Genomic DNA, 16,854 nt, shown 5'->3' with positions numbered 1-16,854 from the left:
AGAGAGAGAGAGAGAGAGAGAGAGAGAGAGAGAGAGAGAGAGAGAGAGAGAGAGAGAGAGAGAGAGAGGAAGAAACGTACAGCGGCGCACGGCTGTGCGGCGGCGCAAGTCCGTTATACATCGCGCGCGGCACTCACCGACAGTCGAGTCAGTCGACTGCCGACAGTTTGCCGCGACTGTTCTGCTTGATCCGGTCGCGCTGCGTTCCGTGTGTATGCGTGGCGTGCGTGCGTGCGTGTCTCTCTCTTTCCAACATTTTTTCTTTTCTCGAACAGCTGCATCCGATCGCTGGGGTTTTCGTTCGACCTGCGTTGCCTTGCGGGTCGGTGCTGTCTTCGTTAGCGACTAGACCCTTGGCGAGCGTGAATATTGAGTGTATCTAGTCGATTCGTGGTGTGTTGCAAGCAGTACTCGGCTCCCTGCTCGCGGCCGTTACTGTTTACACGCCGAGTCGTGTTCATGGCAATTCCCGCTCTTCCGTTCGCGTCGTTATGGAACTGAGCTGCACTCAAAAATAAGGTGAGGTTGGCTTTCATTTTGGCGTAACTGCAGTGTGCTCGTTACCCGACGATCTTTCCATCGCGAATCCGTATTGTATCTCGCTTATTGCCGACAATTTGATAACGTCAGATGCGCCAAGGTCTTATTTAAATAGAAATCGATTGCCATTAAATTGTTTATCCACAGGCCATCACTGCATAATCATTACGCAGGCCTGACTCATTTGTCTTCCAGTAAAAAAGGCTCGCGTTAATCGTCCGATGCGCATTTTTCTTTTCGCGTGCCTGTAAGGTAGATATCGACTCTGCGGCGGCTAATCTCAGTCGGACTCGTGCGTAGCTGCGATTGATGGTGCGTCGATGAGAGCCAAATCAACGAGCATCGTTGAAATTTTCCAATTGCGCAACGTCGGTAATACTGTTGCCGTGGCCTGCTTGGAAGCTAAACCAAGTCAATTATTGGATTGGCTTTTTCGGGGCGTTGATAAGCCCGCGACCGCGGCAAATTCTTATCAGCGTAGTCGGCAACTAAATCGTAGAAATGTTATCGAGCGCATATTCCGAATTGAAGCCTGCCGTATCATTGCAGCGAGTGCCGAGTCGGCGCGCGCGATGATGCTCGACGCCAGCCTTGTGGAATTTTTGCCCGAGATATTCTTGAAAAACGCCGACTCGCCCGCGGCTACTCTAACGTTCATGACGGATGCGTCGCCTATCGGCAAGCGGCCGGCTGCGTGGAAAGTGCAATTAGCAGCCGGCACTGCTAGCCGAACGATCGTGCGATAGGCCTAATCGCCTGGATTGTTATGAGCGATTGTTATCGACTATCTAGCGCTGGCCGGATGGATCGATCAGTCGGTAGCACACGTGGATGTACTTGTGCCCGATCTAGCGCGCGCCTCTTCTGGCTTATCGTCCGATAATCCAGACGAGCGGCGAGTAATCGAGCGAGTAATCGAGCTGAATCGCATAATGGCAGTGGAAGCCGAGCGGACCGGTGACTTCTGAAAAATTCGCTTTAATGATCCATTTGAAAGAGAAAGTTTGCTGGACTTTGCATAATCTGGCCTAAATTCTGATCAGCTGGCGCTACCGTGCACACGTTGCACACCGCATCGTCCGCGCCAACAAGAGGAGTCAGCAGGCGCTCGGATCTCTCCCGTTCGGGCGTTGCTTCGCTGCCCCTCCGCTCGAGCTGCGCAGGTCCGAGCGCGCAACGATTGTGCGAATCGCAAGCTCGGCAGCGAGCGAGAAGGCTGCCACCCCGAACCAACGAGTACCTGGATCGGCCGAGTCGAGGCGCGGTTCGACAATGGGGGGCAAGGCTCCGTCGAGCGACGGCTGCTCGGCGAAGCTTCGAGACTGAAATCGATCGATTGGCTGGCGGTCGCGGAAAAGTGGCGACCGGCAATGCAACGGCAGCGCAACAGCGCGCGTGACTGTCGCCGTGCCGCGGCGGCTAACGGACGCGGCTGCGGGCGTGCACCATCGTCGCTCGGTCGACCGAAAGCTTCGGGACGAGAGGTGTCGGGCCGGCCGGTGTTCCAGGCGAGCGACGTCCCCGGCATACTAATGGCCGGCCCCGCGGCTACGTGCCCGCGGTCGAGTTTCTCGGCGATCGGCGATCGCTGCCTGCCCTTCGACGGCACTCCGATCGCGCGGCAAACCGAGCGCGGCGGCGGCGGCGGCGGCGGCGCCGCGGGCTGCCCAAGGTCGTCGCCTCTTTCTCTAGCCTTGAACTCGCGGCAATGCGGAGCGACGACGCCCGGCGGTGCCGGGGTGCGCGCGGCCACCGACTGGACCGCAGTGGCCGGAGAAAGTCGCGCACCGCGAGAGCCAGTCAACGACCTCTGCGAGCCTCGTCACCGGCGCGATGCAGGATGCGCCGCGAGCGGGAGGTCGCGAGCAAGGCCACCGCGGCCGTTGCCCTCCTCTCGCCGCTCCTCTCCGCTCCTCTCCGCGGCGCTGCGCGCGCTCGCATTTTCAACATCCGCTCGCCGCTCGGAGCGCTCAAGGCCGAGGAAACTGCCGAACAAGCGCCGGACCCGCGGAAGCCTCGTCGGATATTTGGGTCCGCTCGGCGAGCGGCGCGGCCCCTTGCGCAACGGCGCCGACTGGCTTGCGTGCGCTCGGCGCTTGCAGTAACCGGCGCGTCTGGCAAATATTGCGCTGATCACGCCGCTTCTCTCAATGTCGCCGCGACTTCTTATGCAACGCCACGCGTCGTCATTGTCGGGACGCAAGTGCGCCCGATAAAGGAGCGCTCGCGCGCTCGCTCCTCGGTGCGCCCGATAAGAAGCGCGCGCGACCCAATTAGCGCCCGCGGCCCGGAAACGACCAGGAGGAAAAGAGAGAGAGAGAAAGAGAGAGCGTCGTGGATGGGCGTCCGAACGACGGTAGGCGAGACCACGGTCGCTCGTGATCCGAGAGGCTACCGGTCAGTCTCGCGATTCGCGGCGCAGCGTTTTTCTCCGTCGAATCGCTGGAGCCGAAAGACTTTTACTTTTCAGTTGACAATGCGGCCGAGCTAACGCGCCGCTCGTCCGCAATGAAATATCATCGTTACGAAAGTCCGGCTGCGCTGCCGAGGTTGCGATCGCGCGGCCAGTAGCGAAATCGCCGAGCACTGCGTATCTGTGCCGCCGAGCCCGGCGCATTACAATTACTCTTCTTCTATTTCTCTCTGCGACTCGCGGTGAAAGTATTCGATGCATAGCTCATTTGGAACTTTCTCGCTTGATTGCCGGGCTGAAATCGAACGGCGAACGCCGGGATTCGCCGCCGGCTCGTCCGGTTCGGCGTGCAACGAGAGTCCGAGACGGCGACTAGCCTGCGCTCGTAGCGCGCCTCGTCAGTTGCTCGCTTTCGGAGCGCGATTATGCGATTGTTCGCTCGCGAAAAATGCGGCGCGGGTAACCTTGATTTCAGCCTGCGCGAAACTCCAAGTGGCGCGCCGCGGAGTCGATGAAAGTGCTGCACTCGCATTCTAATTGGGCCTTTTTTGCGCGCGACATTTTTCCTGCCTCGTCGACTTTCTTCGCTTTCTTTGCCGTTCGGAATCGGCTGCCCGCGATCGACGACGACACCTCGCAGCCCTTGGCTCAAGCGAGCAACGGCGCCCTCTCTCTTTCTCTACCTGTGGCGATGCAACGCCGCGCACACGCCAGCGCAATTAATCGGAAACGGGGAGGATGTCGCAACGACGGCGCGGTGCGCCCGCACCCGACGCCGACGAGACGCACCGCTCCAACCGAGGAATGGAACACAAAAGTGCACGGATCGCAGCTTTCCCGCGAGGCAAAAAAAATAGGCGCGCTGGATAATGCACATCAAGATAGCTGCGAGCCGCGGCGCGATGTCTCTCGGGCGGCGGATCCACGCGAGTTTCTCCGGGCGACGCGGCGAGCTCGCGTGCGAAGCGATTTTCAAGCGGCGCGTCGCCGGCGCACGCCGATTCCCAAGCGTTTTCCCGAATCAATGGAGAAACCAGCGAGCACAGTCGAGGCGGCAGCGGCAGCCGGCGCGCCGGACCGGTTCTTCTACTCGAAGGACGGACTTTCTCGGCGACTCGCTGCCCCGGCGCTGCTCTGCGCGCCCCGAGCGTCCTCGCGCTGCTCGTCCGCGCGGCGGGCGCGCGCCGGAGGAAAGTCCGAGCGGCCGCGGCGCGACCGTTACGCAAGCGCTGCAGCCGAGCGAGAGACGCGTTGCGCAACGACGCGCCGCGATGCGGTGGCGCTGGCCCGCGAGCGCTCGAGCGCGCTCCCCGCGGCGAGCGTCCGGCGCTGAGCGACGACCGTGGACCGTTGCAGAGCCGGGGAGCAGAGGCCCGCCGCCGCCGCCGCCGCCGCCGCCGCCGCCGCCATGGTGCTGACCGTCACGGAGGACACGCCCGCGGACATGCTGGCCGGGAGCATGGAGCTGCTGGTGCAGATGCCGCAGGAGCAGCGGGTGCGCAGCCAGCGGCTGACGGTGCCGCGCAGGTAAGGTGGCGCGCGCGGGCGCCGGCGGTCGCAGGCCCTCAAGCCGCGCCTCCTGTTGCAGCACGCCCATGATGGACCTGCTGGTGCAGATCGCCACGGCGCACAAGCTGGCGGCCGCGAGCTACAGCCTGCAGGCGATCGGCGAGCGCGGCCGGGTGCTGGCCCACCAGCCCAACACGCCCGTGGGCGCCCTGGACGCGCTGCAGCTGCGGCTGCTGCCCAAGCAGCCGCCGGCCCAGCAGCCGCGGCGCGCGCGCGCCGCCGGCCAGCCCTTCGAGGCCACCTTCCGGCTGCAGGTAAGCCGCCCCCGCCCGCCCGCCCGGGCCCGCCGCGCCGGCTAATGCCCGTCGCCGTCCGCAGGTGCACCTGCCGCGCAACCAGCTCTACGTCGCGCGGCTCTCGTCCAGGACGGTCCTCGCGGAGATCCTCGAGCAGGTCTGCCGCGAGAAGAACCTCGACCGCGGCAAGTACGAGCTGCGGCATCCAGGTGAGAGGCCGGCCAGCCCGGGGCTTCCGAAGCCCCGCGACTCGCCGCCGAGATCCGATTGTCCCCCGCCGCGCGCCGCTGCCGAGCGCCGAGCGCTGCGAGCCGCGAGCCGCGAGCCGCGAGCCGAGCGGCCCCCTCCACGCGCGCCGCGCTGGAATTCCATCAAAACACGGCGCGCGTCGGCAAACACGCGCCGGGCTGCTCGGGCCGCTGCCGCTCTTGTCGCCGACGACTCGCGCTCGCGCGCCCAAGCAGCAGCGCGGCCGGTCGCGCGCCTTTCTCACCGCCCGTCTCTCGTCGCCGACCTTGCAGCCAACCTGTCGCAGCGGCTGGACCCGTCGCTCACGCTACACGACTACCAGCTGCAGGAGGTGACGCTGTGCCCGCGCCAGCAGGGGCCCGGCGCGCCCATGGGCTCGGCCCTCTCGAGCCAGGACATCATGGCGCTGCAGAAGCAGGAGGACTGCCGCCGACAGCAGGCGCGCCACTCGCTCTTCGGCTTGATCTTCGGCAGGCCCAAGGAGGGCCCGCGCCCGAGCCGCCCGCGCAGCGCAGCCGGCCCCGACGACGAGGCCCCGCCGCGGCCGGCGCCGGCTCCGGCGCTGCCGGCCAGGCCGCACCGCAAGCGCCGGCCCGCGCCCAAGCCGCCCGCGCAGGCCCGGCCCGAGCCGCCGGCCGGCGAGGAGCAGCAGCCGCGGCCGGGCGCCGCCGAGTGGGACAAGCTGGTCGTCAGCCACAGCCGCAACTCGAGCGACAGCTCGGGCTACCACGAGGCCTCGGTGCTCAGCGACAACCCCGACAGCGGCGCGCTGCAGCCGCGCATGCCCGAGACGCTGCCGCGGCGCTCGCGGGCCCAGGCCGCGCTGGAGGGCGCGCCGCGCGGGCTGAGCCAGACCGCGCAGGCCAGCAAGAGCCTCGGCAACCTGGCGCTCGCCTCCGCGCGGCAGCGGCCGCGGCGGCAGCCGTCGCCGTCGCACGGCCTCGGCCGGGGCCTCAGCAACAGCTCGCTCAACTCGGCCGGTACGCATCCGCCGCCCGCCACGCCGCCCGCCGCGCCACCCGCCGCGCCGCCCGGCCGTCGCTCACACGGCGCTTCTCTGCCCGCAGGTCAGCGCAAGAAGCGAGCCGCGCCGCCGCCGCCGTCGACCGCCACCGCCCAAGGCCTCGAGCGCATCGCCGCCTCGGACATCGACCAGGCCAAGCCCTCGTCCGACGTTGACGTCGGCCCCGGGCCCACCCAGGTCGCGGCCGCCGCTCGCCAGCCCAGCGTAGAGTCCGCTAGAGTAGTTGAGCCAGGTAAGCTAGAGCCTGACGGCAGCTTTGCGGTCCCCGAGCCCCGCTCCGCTTTCCCCGAGTGCGCTCATCGCGAGCGCGGGCTGCGAGAGCCCACGGGTGGTGCGCGTCGGTCGCCCAAAAAAATATTGGTCAGGGTGCCCGCCGTCGGCCGCCTGAAGCTCGACCGGCCAGCGCCGAGGGTCAGGCCGCCGCGCCTGCGCAGGCACCTGTCGTGCAGCTTCAATGTTGGAGCGGTGACCGCCGAGATTCGGTCGACGGCGCTACTGGCCAGCCGGGGCAGCAGCTTCTCCGGCCGCTCTCGAATGCGGGACTGCTTCGACGACGACGACGACGATGACGACGACGTAGACGTAGACGACGACGGGCAGCTGTGGGCCCCGCCGCAGCCGCCTCCACTCAGCACCCTCCACATCTTCGCCATATCCACCAAGCCCGAGGACATTCAGCTGGCGCCCATGGACGATTGCATCCCCGGAGACATCGAGGGTCTGCCCTCGCTGCCGATCATAGACCGCAGCGGGCGGAAAGCCGAGGCAGACTGGAAGTTGAGCATCCTGGAGCCGCCGCCGCCGGGCTTGGTCAGCCGGCGTGAGTCCAGCGAGAACTGGACGAGATTCCTGGCCAATCTCAACTCGATTCTGGAAAGCAGAGCCGGGGAGTTCGTCTGAGACGCGTTCGCGGCCACCTGTACATAGCCCCCAAGCTTGCTCTGCCCCCGTAGCCCCGGCAACCTCGACCACTCGCTTCGAGCAGCACCTCCCCGAGTACCGCGTAGCGCTCGTAGGCGGCGAACGAACGGAACGAATGGGTGACCCGCACCTTTCTCCAACCTTCGGCGGTAGACGTCGCGTTGACGCTTGCTTGCTCGGTTGCCCGAATCCGGGGCTTTGTCGCGTAGTGCCGCTGCTAACTGTTGCCCAATGTAGAGCTGACGTCGACGCCGGTGGCGAAGCCTCGCACTGCGCTGCGCACTGGCCTCGAGGCGAGTAGAGCTTCGCTGGGCTCCGCCGGCGATGGCAGTTGCAACCCCTCGGGCTCGGAGGCCGCCGGCTTCGCGATGCCTAGCCTCACGGAGGACGAGCGCGAGGAGATCGCGCTGGCCATCGAGTCGCTCGACTCGATCGTCGAGGCGGCTCACGCCCGCGACCGACAGCCCGAGGCAGAGGACGAGCAGCCGTTCGCCGAAACTCTCGGCGGCCCGGCGGCCCGCTCGTGCGCCGTCATATCGACGATACCTAAGTGCGAGCATCTCGCGCCCCTGGACGGTCCACAATTCGAGCAGCAGCAGCAGCAGCAGCAGCAGCAGCAGCAGCAGCAGCAGCAGCAGCAGGGTGACGACAAGGCGCCCAAGAGGCGGACCAAGGTGGCGCGTAGCCAGTCGGACACGAGTCAGTTCAAGCTCGGTCCGGCGGAAAAGCACGTTCGGCACCTCACCTCCAACGGCGAGGTCTTTACCTTCGCCCTCAATCCTAACCTCGGCGGAATGGCGGCCGCAGCAGGTGCCACTGCCACTAAACTATCTCGCTCTGTCTCACCCATCGCATTTCACCACGCGGTCGTCCGTAGCCAACGCCTCCCTCGCGATCGCTTGCCAGCCCGCGCGCCCGTGCTCTGTCCGGTCAACTCGGCGTACTCGAGCAGCTCGAGCACCGACGTCGTCCGCGAGGCCGCCCGTTCGTTCGCATGCCGACGAAACGTACGCTTGCCTCGAGGACCATGCGTCCGACGGATCATTCGCTTACCTCATGACACACCCACGCGCTCATGCTCGCGAGCGGCCTGTCCGGGCGAGCGACTAACGACTGGCTTCTGACGCGCAGGAAAATCGGCGCCCATGGACACCGACCTTCTTCTGCAGAAAGTCTCGGATACGCTGTCGCACTCGCTGAGCCCGCCCTCGCCTCCACCTACACCCGAGAGCCCGGCGAGCGCCGAGGCTGCTGCCGGTCGCGAGTCCAGTACGCCCGCCGAGACTGCCGATCACGCCTCGTCCGAGCCCGCAGGTGAGTCCCTCCTCGTCGTCCAGGCGGCTTTAGCGCCGTCCGACTGGCCGCGGTTCGGTCCGATTACGGCTGAAGCACTGGGCAGCTCGCCTCGATCGGCATAAATAGTCACGAATTCGGATGGAAGGACGTTGACGCCGACCTTGAAACGAGAGAGAAAAACTTTCGATTCTAGAAGCGAATTGGCCTATCGCACCGTCGCTGCCAGCGCGACCGAGCGACTGCGGTCCTCGCCATATACATCCCGATGAATATTAAACGCTTGACGTCAATTTCGATTTTTAGAAAGCGCCTCGGCGTCGAACGAGCGGCTGGTGACTTCGGTTGACGACGCCGAAGGCAACGACAGCAACAGCAGCAGCAACAGTGACGCGCGACTCGGTTCGGCCACCAGCGACTACGTGTCGAGCACCGGCGAGGAGCTGTCCATCGCCGACTGGGAGTGCCAGCAGATACCGGCCCCGCCCAGCGCGTTCCGCGACGACGATCAGCCGGCCGAGGGCAGCAGCGCCGAGCCAGCGGATCAGCCGCCGCCCGCAGAGCCGCGAGACCACCCACCGGCTGCCGACGTCGCCGACACCCGCAGGCCTGTCGCGACGCAACTGTCACGCGAGGAGGACGACGATCTGAAGAAAGCGCAGGTCATCAGCGAGCTCGAGACCAAGATTCGCAACAGCAGCAAGCCCCTCGCGGAGCCGGAGCCTTCCAAAGTCGACGAGCTCGACGCCTCGCCCAGAATCGCTCCAACCGAAAACTACCTGTCCAACTTCACCATCACCACCTACTCTAGGAAGAAGAGCCTCGACATTTTCGAGCCAGTTGATGAACAGAACAGACTCCACAGTGAGACCAGAATTCTGACTACCTTCGCCACCCTCACCAGAGGCAAGAGTTTGGCTTCAGAGTTCGCCGAGAACAACAGTCACAGCAAGTCTTCGGCTCTCAAAAGTGCGCAGAGCATGGACAGAGTGGCGACGATATCTCCGCTGCGATCTCGAGACAACTTCGGTATGTTCCACCATTGCCTCTGCTCTCGGCCTTCCTCCCACACTCCATTGTCGAGATCCTTCATCCTATTTGCTTCCATTCGCAGCCGCGGAACGGAAGGACGTCTTCAGAGAGAAGCCCGTGCACCGATCCAAGAGCTACATCGCCCTGTCCAGCAACGATAAGTTCCAAAGCAGATCCACTGAAGCGGACCAGAGCAGAGATGAAACCGACCAACGAGAAAGCGATCAGAGCTCAGGGCTCAACCGCAGCACCGCAATCAAAAAATTCACCAGCACCACGAATCTTACTTCCAGCTCGAAAGACGAAGAGGTCCTGAGCCATAAGCAGAAATTCTCTCAATGGCGAGATAATATCCTCGAGAGGCACAAAGAACCATCGCGGGAGACGCAGCTCCAATCTTTGCAGGTACCGGCTTCGAATTCCGCGCTTCATTATCAAACACAGTAGCCAAATTGACCGACTGAGCTTATCCTTAGGTCCTGAAAAGTATATTGCCCCAATTGCAAAAATCACAAAAGCCCGACAACAAGAGCTACGCTAGTGCCGACGATGTTTCTACAACGAAAGAACCGTAAGAGACTTGCGCATCGTAGAAATTTTTTTATAAAATAATCATCGTGAGGTGAATCATTGATCCGATTTTCTTTTTGCAAACTGTAGTGTACAGTCAAGGTTTGACGAGCGGGACACGTACAAGCCGAGCCCATCCGAGTTTCAGCTACGCTCAAAAGGTCTCCGTACTCATGAACCTGCCAAACGGTACACCTACTGCGGTCCCCCGGCTGTCAGTTTAGGCAGCTGGTCGGAGAGACCTTCGCTCAATGTGCAAATTAAAACCGACACGGATTACAAGCTTGGCGGTAAAAATAGTAGCTCTGGTGCTAGAACTGTCGTAAACTTGAGCCGCCGTGATATCGATGGCATCGAAGCTGCGACTGAGACGGCAAACGAGCAGGCGCCGAAGAAAACTGAGAAAGAGAAAGATGGAGAGTCATGTGTCGACACTAGCTCGGTAGGTTCTAGAATTGAACAAACGTTCATTCCATTGTGACTTGCTCATTCACGTATGTTATAAAACAAGTGGCAACCCTTTATTTATGCATACAGGTCAATTTCCGAGAGCTTACCAAGGCCTTTGGCCAGCCGGAGGTTCGGCTGCGACCCAAATCCCTTGCCGCCGCGGGTCGTAACACACAACAGAGGCACTCCGAGTACTTGGAGCGTTCTAAAGCTAGCGAAACAGTGCCGGTGAAGAGTAATGCTCTGGCCCAGTCCCACGTGGGAACGTCATTCGCTAATTTTCTCAATCAATATAGCAACAACCCACCTGTGCCACCCGTCAAGCGCTATACCTCGGTTGTCGGAATCATCAATAATAATAACAATAACAACAACAACACAAACATTAGCAATAATAATGTCAGCGGTATGAGCAATAATACCTCTAAGGCGCTGCTCCAAAAACCTGTCGGCGCTACAAGAGACAAAGAAAGCGTGGTGCCGAAGCCACCGACGATGCCGATTATCACTGGGGTTACGCTGAAAAGCGTCAATTCTAGGCCAAAATCGGGTCCTTCTACGATCCAAGCGGATCCTCGAGATCTTTTGCTGGAGTCTATTAGAAATTTCGGTCGACACAAATTGAAAAGCGTTAGTTAAATTTCGTCCAAGTAAAATTTGTGTTTTGTCTTGGCCAATTACCAACTGCTCAAAACAAGTTTGTTTGATGTAAACTTTGATTTAAAGTTAAATTTCCCAGAAAGCATTATCGCTTTATTGCATCGTTCAAGCAATGCGAATATGAGTCAGTCATAATGTTAGGATAGGAATTCTATTGAATTGGCAGATTTGAAATTTTCAATAGTTAAAGGCATTCCGAATCAATTGAATAATTTTATTTATTGAATGCCGCTAATATTTACTTTTCATTTTTTGCTTTAGCCATACTTTTGCGGAATGAAACGTCATGCTTTGTTTTCTGTAAATATTAGTGTTGATAATTTTTCTTTATTTCGGGAGACAGGATTTAAGTTATTTGGATTATAAAAATGAAGAAAATTTGTTGGTGCTTAATTGATGTACCTTTATTGTATCATGTTTTTTCTTTTTGTTCTTTCCTCCTTTACTTTTTCCTTAGGGAAAATGAGAAAATATATAATATATATTCCATATGGTGATCGTTAAAACGTTGTAAATATTTACTCCTACGAGTCAAACTCGTATTAAAGTCAAAGATCCAAAAAGAAGTTTTTATATATATATATATATTTTTAGATAAATATAACGACGATCGATTATAATTCACATAATAGTCATGTCTATTTGTCGACGTTGGTTATAATTTTACATAACGTAACATTACATTACTAACATTCTAATCAATGATTCTAAAGTATAAGATTCTATCAACGGGACCAAAGGTAACATTCATTTTATTTTAACGCATTGTACAACGAACTACTACGTATATATTTTGTAATAAAAAGTTATAGTATACTTGAAAACAGCTGTTACTTTCGGGTCAAATTCATTTTGTGCAGAGTAATATTTATCAAAAATAATTTCTTATCCATAGTAATCGACGTTTTCTTTTTGTTTTTATTATTATCAACGTCGTTCACTTAAAAATACTTCTGATCGTTAACTTCAAGATATTATTTTACATAAAGTTCAAATTACTTTTCATATTTTTTGCAAAGTAATATATGCATGCATTATTGTTTTCGTTTTCATAAATTATTCAAAATATAATATATTTTGTACAAATATAACTTTCATCAACTGGTGTTCCAGTTTGAAAAAATTCATATTTTTGGAAACTGAAATGAACTGTTTTTTTTGTAAATAATATATTACTGTCTATATTGTATTTAATTATTGTCTCTTATTGAAGTTTATAGATTAATATGGCATAAGATTAATCTATTTATGTAAGCGTTATTATATTACTATAAGTTAAGGTTCATTAAAGTTGATTATTAATTAACAAGTTATTTTATTTGTGCAACCTGTTTGCTTTTATTTTTTTCACATTCTTCATACAGTTTTTAGTGGCGAACTTAATGTTAAAAATGTTATTAAAGAAATTTTAATAATTTCTTTATTGATTCATTAATTATTAATACAATACATTATAAAATTTAATACTACAAGTCCATATGTAGTCATTTGAAATAAGGTTTATAATTGACACGTAGAATATCAATATTTAAACGACCAATATTTCACGATATTGCAATAGAAATCACAGTCGAATTGCTTCAATACTAAGAAAACTTCTCGAATGTTTCATGAAAAATCATTCTTATATACACATATTGTTATACGATATTCGAAGAATCCTATTTTTAACTTTACAGAGTAATCTGAATTGATTCAAAAAAATAGTTTTGATTGTCCATTAAAAATAAAATATACAATTATATTTCTCGTCATGAGTTGGAAGAAAGTATTGATCTGTCTTAGATTGTATTCACTCTTTTTATATAATTTACTAAATCATCAGACTGATCTGGATTATTTTTTTTTGCGAAGAAATATTAGTATTATCCTAATTAATATTTTAAATTGAAATTTGATTGCAATTATTTTGAGTAATATGAAGCTCAAAATGAATTCTAGATAAAAGTCAAGTTAAATAGTACTTGCTTGTTTGAACAAGTAATATTCTGTTGTTATGGAAGCCATACTATCGCAATTTTTTTACCAAATAAATGAACAAAATGAATAATGTGATCAGTCAACAGGTATTGGAGTGTTACAATTACCATGCCATAATTTAACTTCTGAATTACATCGCGAATAATTGGCAAATACATCAGCATAGCCTCTGTCCTTCCACCATGTGCATAGCTGACGATTCCAACCACAGTCTATAGTGTGAATCATTTCTGGTCTTTCCATTCCCAATAACGTATAGAAATCTTGATCTCCTAAATGGCCCTGGAATTTGACAATGAGTGTCCAGATTTTGATTGAATGTGAAACTAGCAGAGATTGATAAAAATTAGATTTCATACCTTAAATTCATACTTCTCCACCAAATGTTCCACGCTATCTCTACCAACAATTTGATCATATTCTAGAGATTCTCTAAGCCTCTTCAAGTGAATAAGTATAACTCCACTGTTATATCCAGGATATCCACCAAGATACCCAGGCTCTCCAAAAATGGTTTTAGGATTTTTACTTCTATACAAGAATAATACATGCCGATATACAGGAGATAACTCTGGACCCAAACCAAACAAAGCATCTTTATTGAAATGATCAAATTCCTTGAAAAGCTCTTTTATGTTTGACCTAAACTTTGTATCAGCGTCCACCATAATTGCCATGTCTTGATTCAATGGAGCTATCCTGTGTAAACCAAGAGAAATAAAAAACAATGCATCTGAATAGTACGTTCCTGGTTTGCTACTAAAGAAAGAGGACATCACTGAAACTATATCTTCTATCTCCTTAGCTGACTTGTGCACATTATAATATTGCACCTGTAACAAGATTTTCAATTGACAAATACATTATTGTATTTCGTATGATTGATATTTGGTGAGTTATTTAAAGATTCCATTTACCTGAACTCTTTTTCTATATACAAATAATACATAGTCAATAATGTTCTCTGCAATAGATTGGCTTTCCTCATCGGTAATTAAATGAAAAGCAATGTCTCCTGATGAGAACCTGACAAGTGAGTCAAAAAAAGTACGAAACTTTCTTTTCATTGGTGAATTACTAGCAACTTTAGTAAAAATACACCAGACATTGTAGAGCTGCTTCTTAAGTGCAGCAGTGCATTTGTTGATGCAGTTGGTCAACGAGTTATTCTGGATTTGTAGCAAAGTTTTGTTGTTTTTTAAGGAGGTAGAAAAGTTTGATCGATGACTAGTATTTTGAGCCTCAAATGGAGAGGAATCAGAGGAATTGAGGAACACATTCGTCAAGTTAAGGTAGTAGACAAGGGACAAAAAAATTACAATACAAATTGCTATCTTCGCAAATAGCTTACTCCTCCGTGATGGACGCATAACAAGTAGAAGTCGTGATGTTTAGCTTGAGGAATCATCGCATTTGAACGTGTTTGCAGGTTATATCATAGGTCCATCGTGATTTTCATCTGAAAAGCGACAATTGCAATTTCCAAGTCAAATATTTGAATAGGATATAAGACTTTATTGAGCACACGCGATTGTTTTACTCGGTTGTACTTCATTTATCGTAGGCACGAGCGGGAGGATTGCGGATATCAGAATGCTAAGACTGTAAGCAACCACAGCAGCCAAACTAGATATGATGCAGAGTAATACAGAACGGAGAAAGCAGTTCAGTTATGAAGTTTTGTGCTCAGTCCAACGCAGATAAGTCAGAACATTCATATTTTCGTGACATATTTTACCTTCGGAGAAGTTAAGTAAACTTTGCTACAATGTGTGAAAGATATTTGAACTGCGTTACACCATAATGACATGGCTTAATTATAAATAAAAACTGCGATATCCGAGTACTTTGAATTATGTATTAATTGACAGTCATGTGAAGAGTAGTAATAAGGAAATAAATTACTGAAAAAAATGGTAAGGACGTTACTCGTAATCGTGGGATATTTGTTATTTCTCAGCGTGCTGTATGCAAAATAACGTATGCTAATTATCGCAATTAATCATGGCATTTATGGAAGATCTTCGAATAATTAAGGTATAACGATGAAGAATAATAGAGATTGGAGGATAATTTATGATAATTGCTTTTCAACAGCGGATACCACTGGCACTATGACTGTGGAGTTAAGTACTCGTCAATGCTGTTGCGCGAGAGCCGTTATAAACTTGAAGAGAAAGATTTTCCGATTGTTCAAATTTCAGCGAATATTTACGGTGCACTCGCTCTTCATTTTTCCACTTTTTTGCGCGTCTATTGCGTTATTCTTCTTGAAAAGCTCCGCGAGCTGATTTCGCTCTGACGAAATTTGGAATTTCATTCAAAATCGCATAAGCAAATCGGAGCAGAATTAGAGCAATATCAGAGCGAAATCAGAAAAAAATCAGAGCTGATTTTGGAGTAGATTGAGCAAAAAATTAGAGCAAAATCAGTTTGCAAATGCTTAAAAATAAGGATGCACAAAGAAAAGGCTACAGCACGCATATAATACCGGCAGTTTGGAACATCATTATAATGATTCAGCCAACGGAGTTTACGTCGCTTGTCTTGACGTAGAGGAGAAAGCCATAAACCGCGAAATTCACTGAGCCTGAGCAAGGCGTAACAATCGTCTTAAATGTCACACGTTTGCGCCAAGTTTCACAGGCCGGAGAAAAATGCAGTCGATAAATAATTGCATTGCCTGCCCATTGCTCATTTCAGGATTGTGCGCAATCATTTTCGAATGACCTTAAAATTATTCGCTTCGCTACGTTATAACACTACGTGTACTGAGCGGCCGTAGTTGTATCAGGCGCTTTTCAAGCGGATTTAATCATTACATTAGCGTAATTGCATGCGCCGGCTGTAGTTTTAGCGTCTTTTAAAAGTAGGCAAGATTCGCCGTATTACGCAAATCCGTATGCCAATCGGGGTCACCGTGGCAAAAAAACAATAATGGCGATTGTTTCCTCGACGCTACTGGTACACTTTTTTACATAGCTGCTAGTGGCTTCTAGTTAAAAGTAACAGCGTAGCGCTTGCTTTCGCTTCAGCCAATGAGATCTTTGGCGCAACATCGTGAAAACAGACTCGTTAACGCACAGGCACATTTCGTCGAAACGACTTTTCAGCGCTGCTAATTTTCCTGCTTCTATCGAACGATTCTTTACCGAAATAGCAACTTTCACTGCCGTTCGCAAAACCGAATATATAGCCTTACGTTATTGCGAACCCTCGCTGCGGTACGTAGCTGCTATCATTATTATTTTTTTCTGTAATCCGCCAATCGTTGATGAAAACCGACTGCTCTCGTTCGTTAATGTAGTAATTCGACAAAGGAACGGCTATCGGTCTTTACCTTGGAGCATCGTTGCGATGACTCTCTGCTTTGTCAGCGTTTTCAGAAAATGGACGTTTAATTGCGCTGTTCTTACCCGAAGATGGACAGAAATTAATTGCTCGAAACGTCCAATACACAATTACGACGTGTGCTCGGATGGGACGGCTGAATTGAGAACGGAACTTGAGTTTGTACTTTCCAGGTGAGAACTGAAGCTTTGAAACGCTGGCTGCTGAAACACTCCCGCGAATCGTCAGCGTCGGTACAAAGGCGCCGAGACTGTGTCGCGCGTACACTATCGGCTTCTAGCGATTGATCTATGTATGGCTTTGAAACGCTGTATTGTTTTGTCAACAAGTTACCAATCGAAAGCCGCGAGGATGCGGAGACGTAAAAGCTATAAGCCGCCTGGTGTAAATTTTCGGGCGCCATGAGACATCGCCCTTTCGTACGACTCCTACGAGCCGAGACAGCCTACAATCTTGTCTTACAACGTCAATAGCGTACTTTTTCTTGTTCTACACCGAGATTCCTAAGATTCGTTTATTTCAGTTTCGTTACAGATTTATTGTCGTTAATTGAGCGAACGTTAATT

The 16,854-nt window shown here is 52.7% G+C and overlaps 2 protein-coding genes across 4 annotated transcripts; one reads left to right on the top strand and one right to left on the bottom strand.

Annotated features, from left to right (window-relative positions):
• The first annotated feature begins 166 nt into the window (after positions 1–166).
• Positions 167–12,206, top strand: LOC131674319 (nucleolar protein dao-5). 2 transcript variants are annotated; one of them, XM_058952917.1, is made up of 13 exons: positions 167–519; positions 4,310–4,480; positions 4,542–4,776; positions 4,841–4,967; positions 5,280–5,987; positions 6,075–6,263; positions 7,190–7,762; positions 8,084–8,266; positions 8,552–9,274; positions 9,360–9,682; positions 9,754–9,848; positions 9,938–10,289; positions 10,385–12,206. In XM_058952917.1, exons 2-13 carry the CDS (start codon positions 4,362–4,364, stop codon positions 10,934–10,936), a joined length of 4,179 nt encoding a protein of 1,392 aa, XP_058808900.1. In that variant the 5' UTR covers positions 167–519; positions 4,310–4,361; the 3' UTR covers positions 10,937–12,206. The 2 variants fall into 2 exon arrangements, with proteins under 2 accessions (XP_058808900.1, XP_058808901.1); XM_058952918.1 differs by lacking the exon at positions 7,190–7,762.
• Positions 12,207–12,351: 145 nt separating this feature from the next.
• Positions 12,352–16,564, bottom strand: LOC131674320 (xyloside xylosyltransferase 1). Of its 2 annotated transcripts, none has more exons than XM_058952920.1 (4): positions 16,278–16,564; positions 13,855–14,396; positions 13,297–13,770; positions 12,352–13,219 (listed from the first exon to the last, which is right to left on the bottom strand). In XM_058952920.1, exons 2-4 carry the CDS (start codon positions 14,305–14,307, stop codon positions 13,013–13,015), a joined length of 1,134 nt encoding a protein of 377 aa, XP_058808903.1. In that variant the 5' UTR covers positions 14,308–14,396; positions 16,278–16,564; the 3' UTR covers positions 12,352–13,012. The 2 variants fall into 2 exon arrangements, with proteins under 2 accessions (XP_058808903.1, XP_058808904.1); XM_058952921.1 differs by having other exon boundaries at positions 16,354–16,564.
• Positions 16,565–16,854: the final 290 nt, after the last annotated feature.

Source organism: Phymastichus coffea, unplaced genomic scaffold (assembly GCF_024137745.1).
Source record: "Phymastichus coffea isolate CEN01 unplaced genomic scaffold, Cenicafe_Pcof_1.1 PCOF00231, whole genome shotgun sequence".
NCBI classification, from domain to species: domain Eukaryota; kingdom Metazoa; phylum Arthropoda; class Insecta; order Hymenoptera; family Eulophidae; genus Phymastichus; species Phymastichus coffea.
This window is presented reverse-complemented; position numbering and strand designations above follow the sequence as displayed.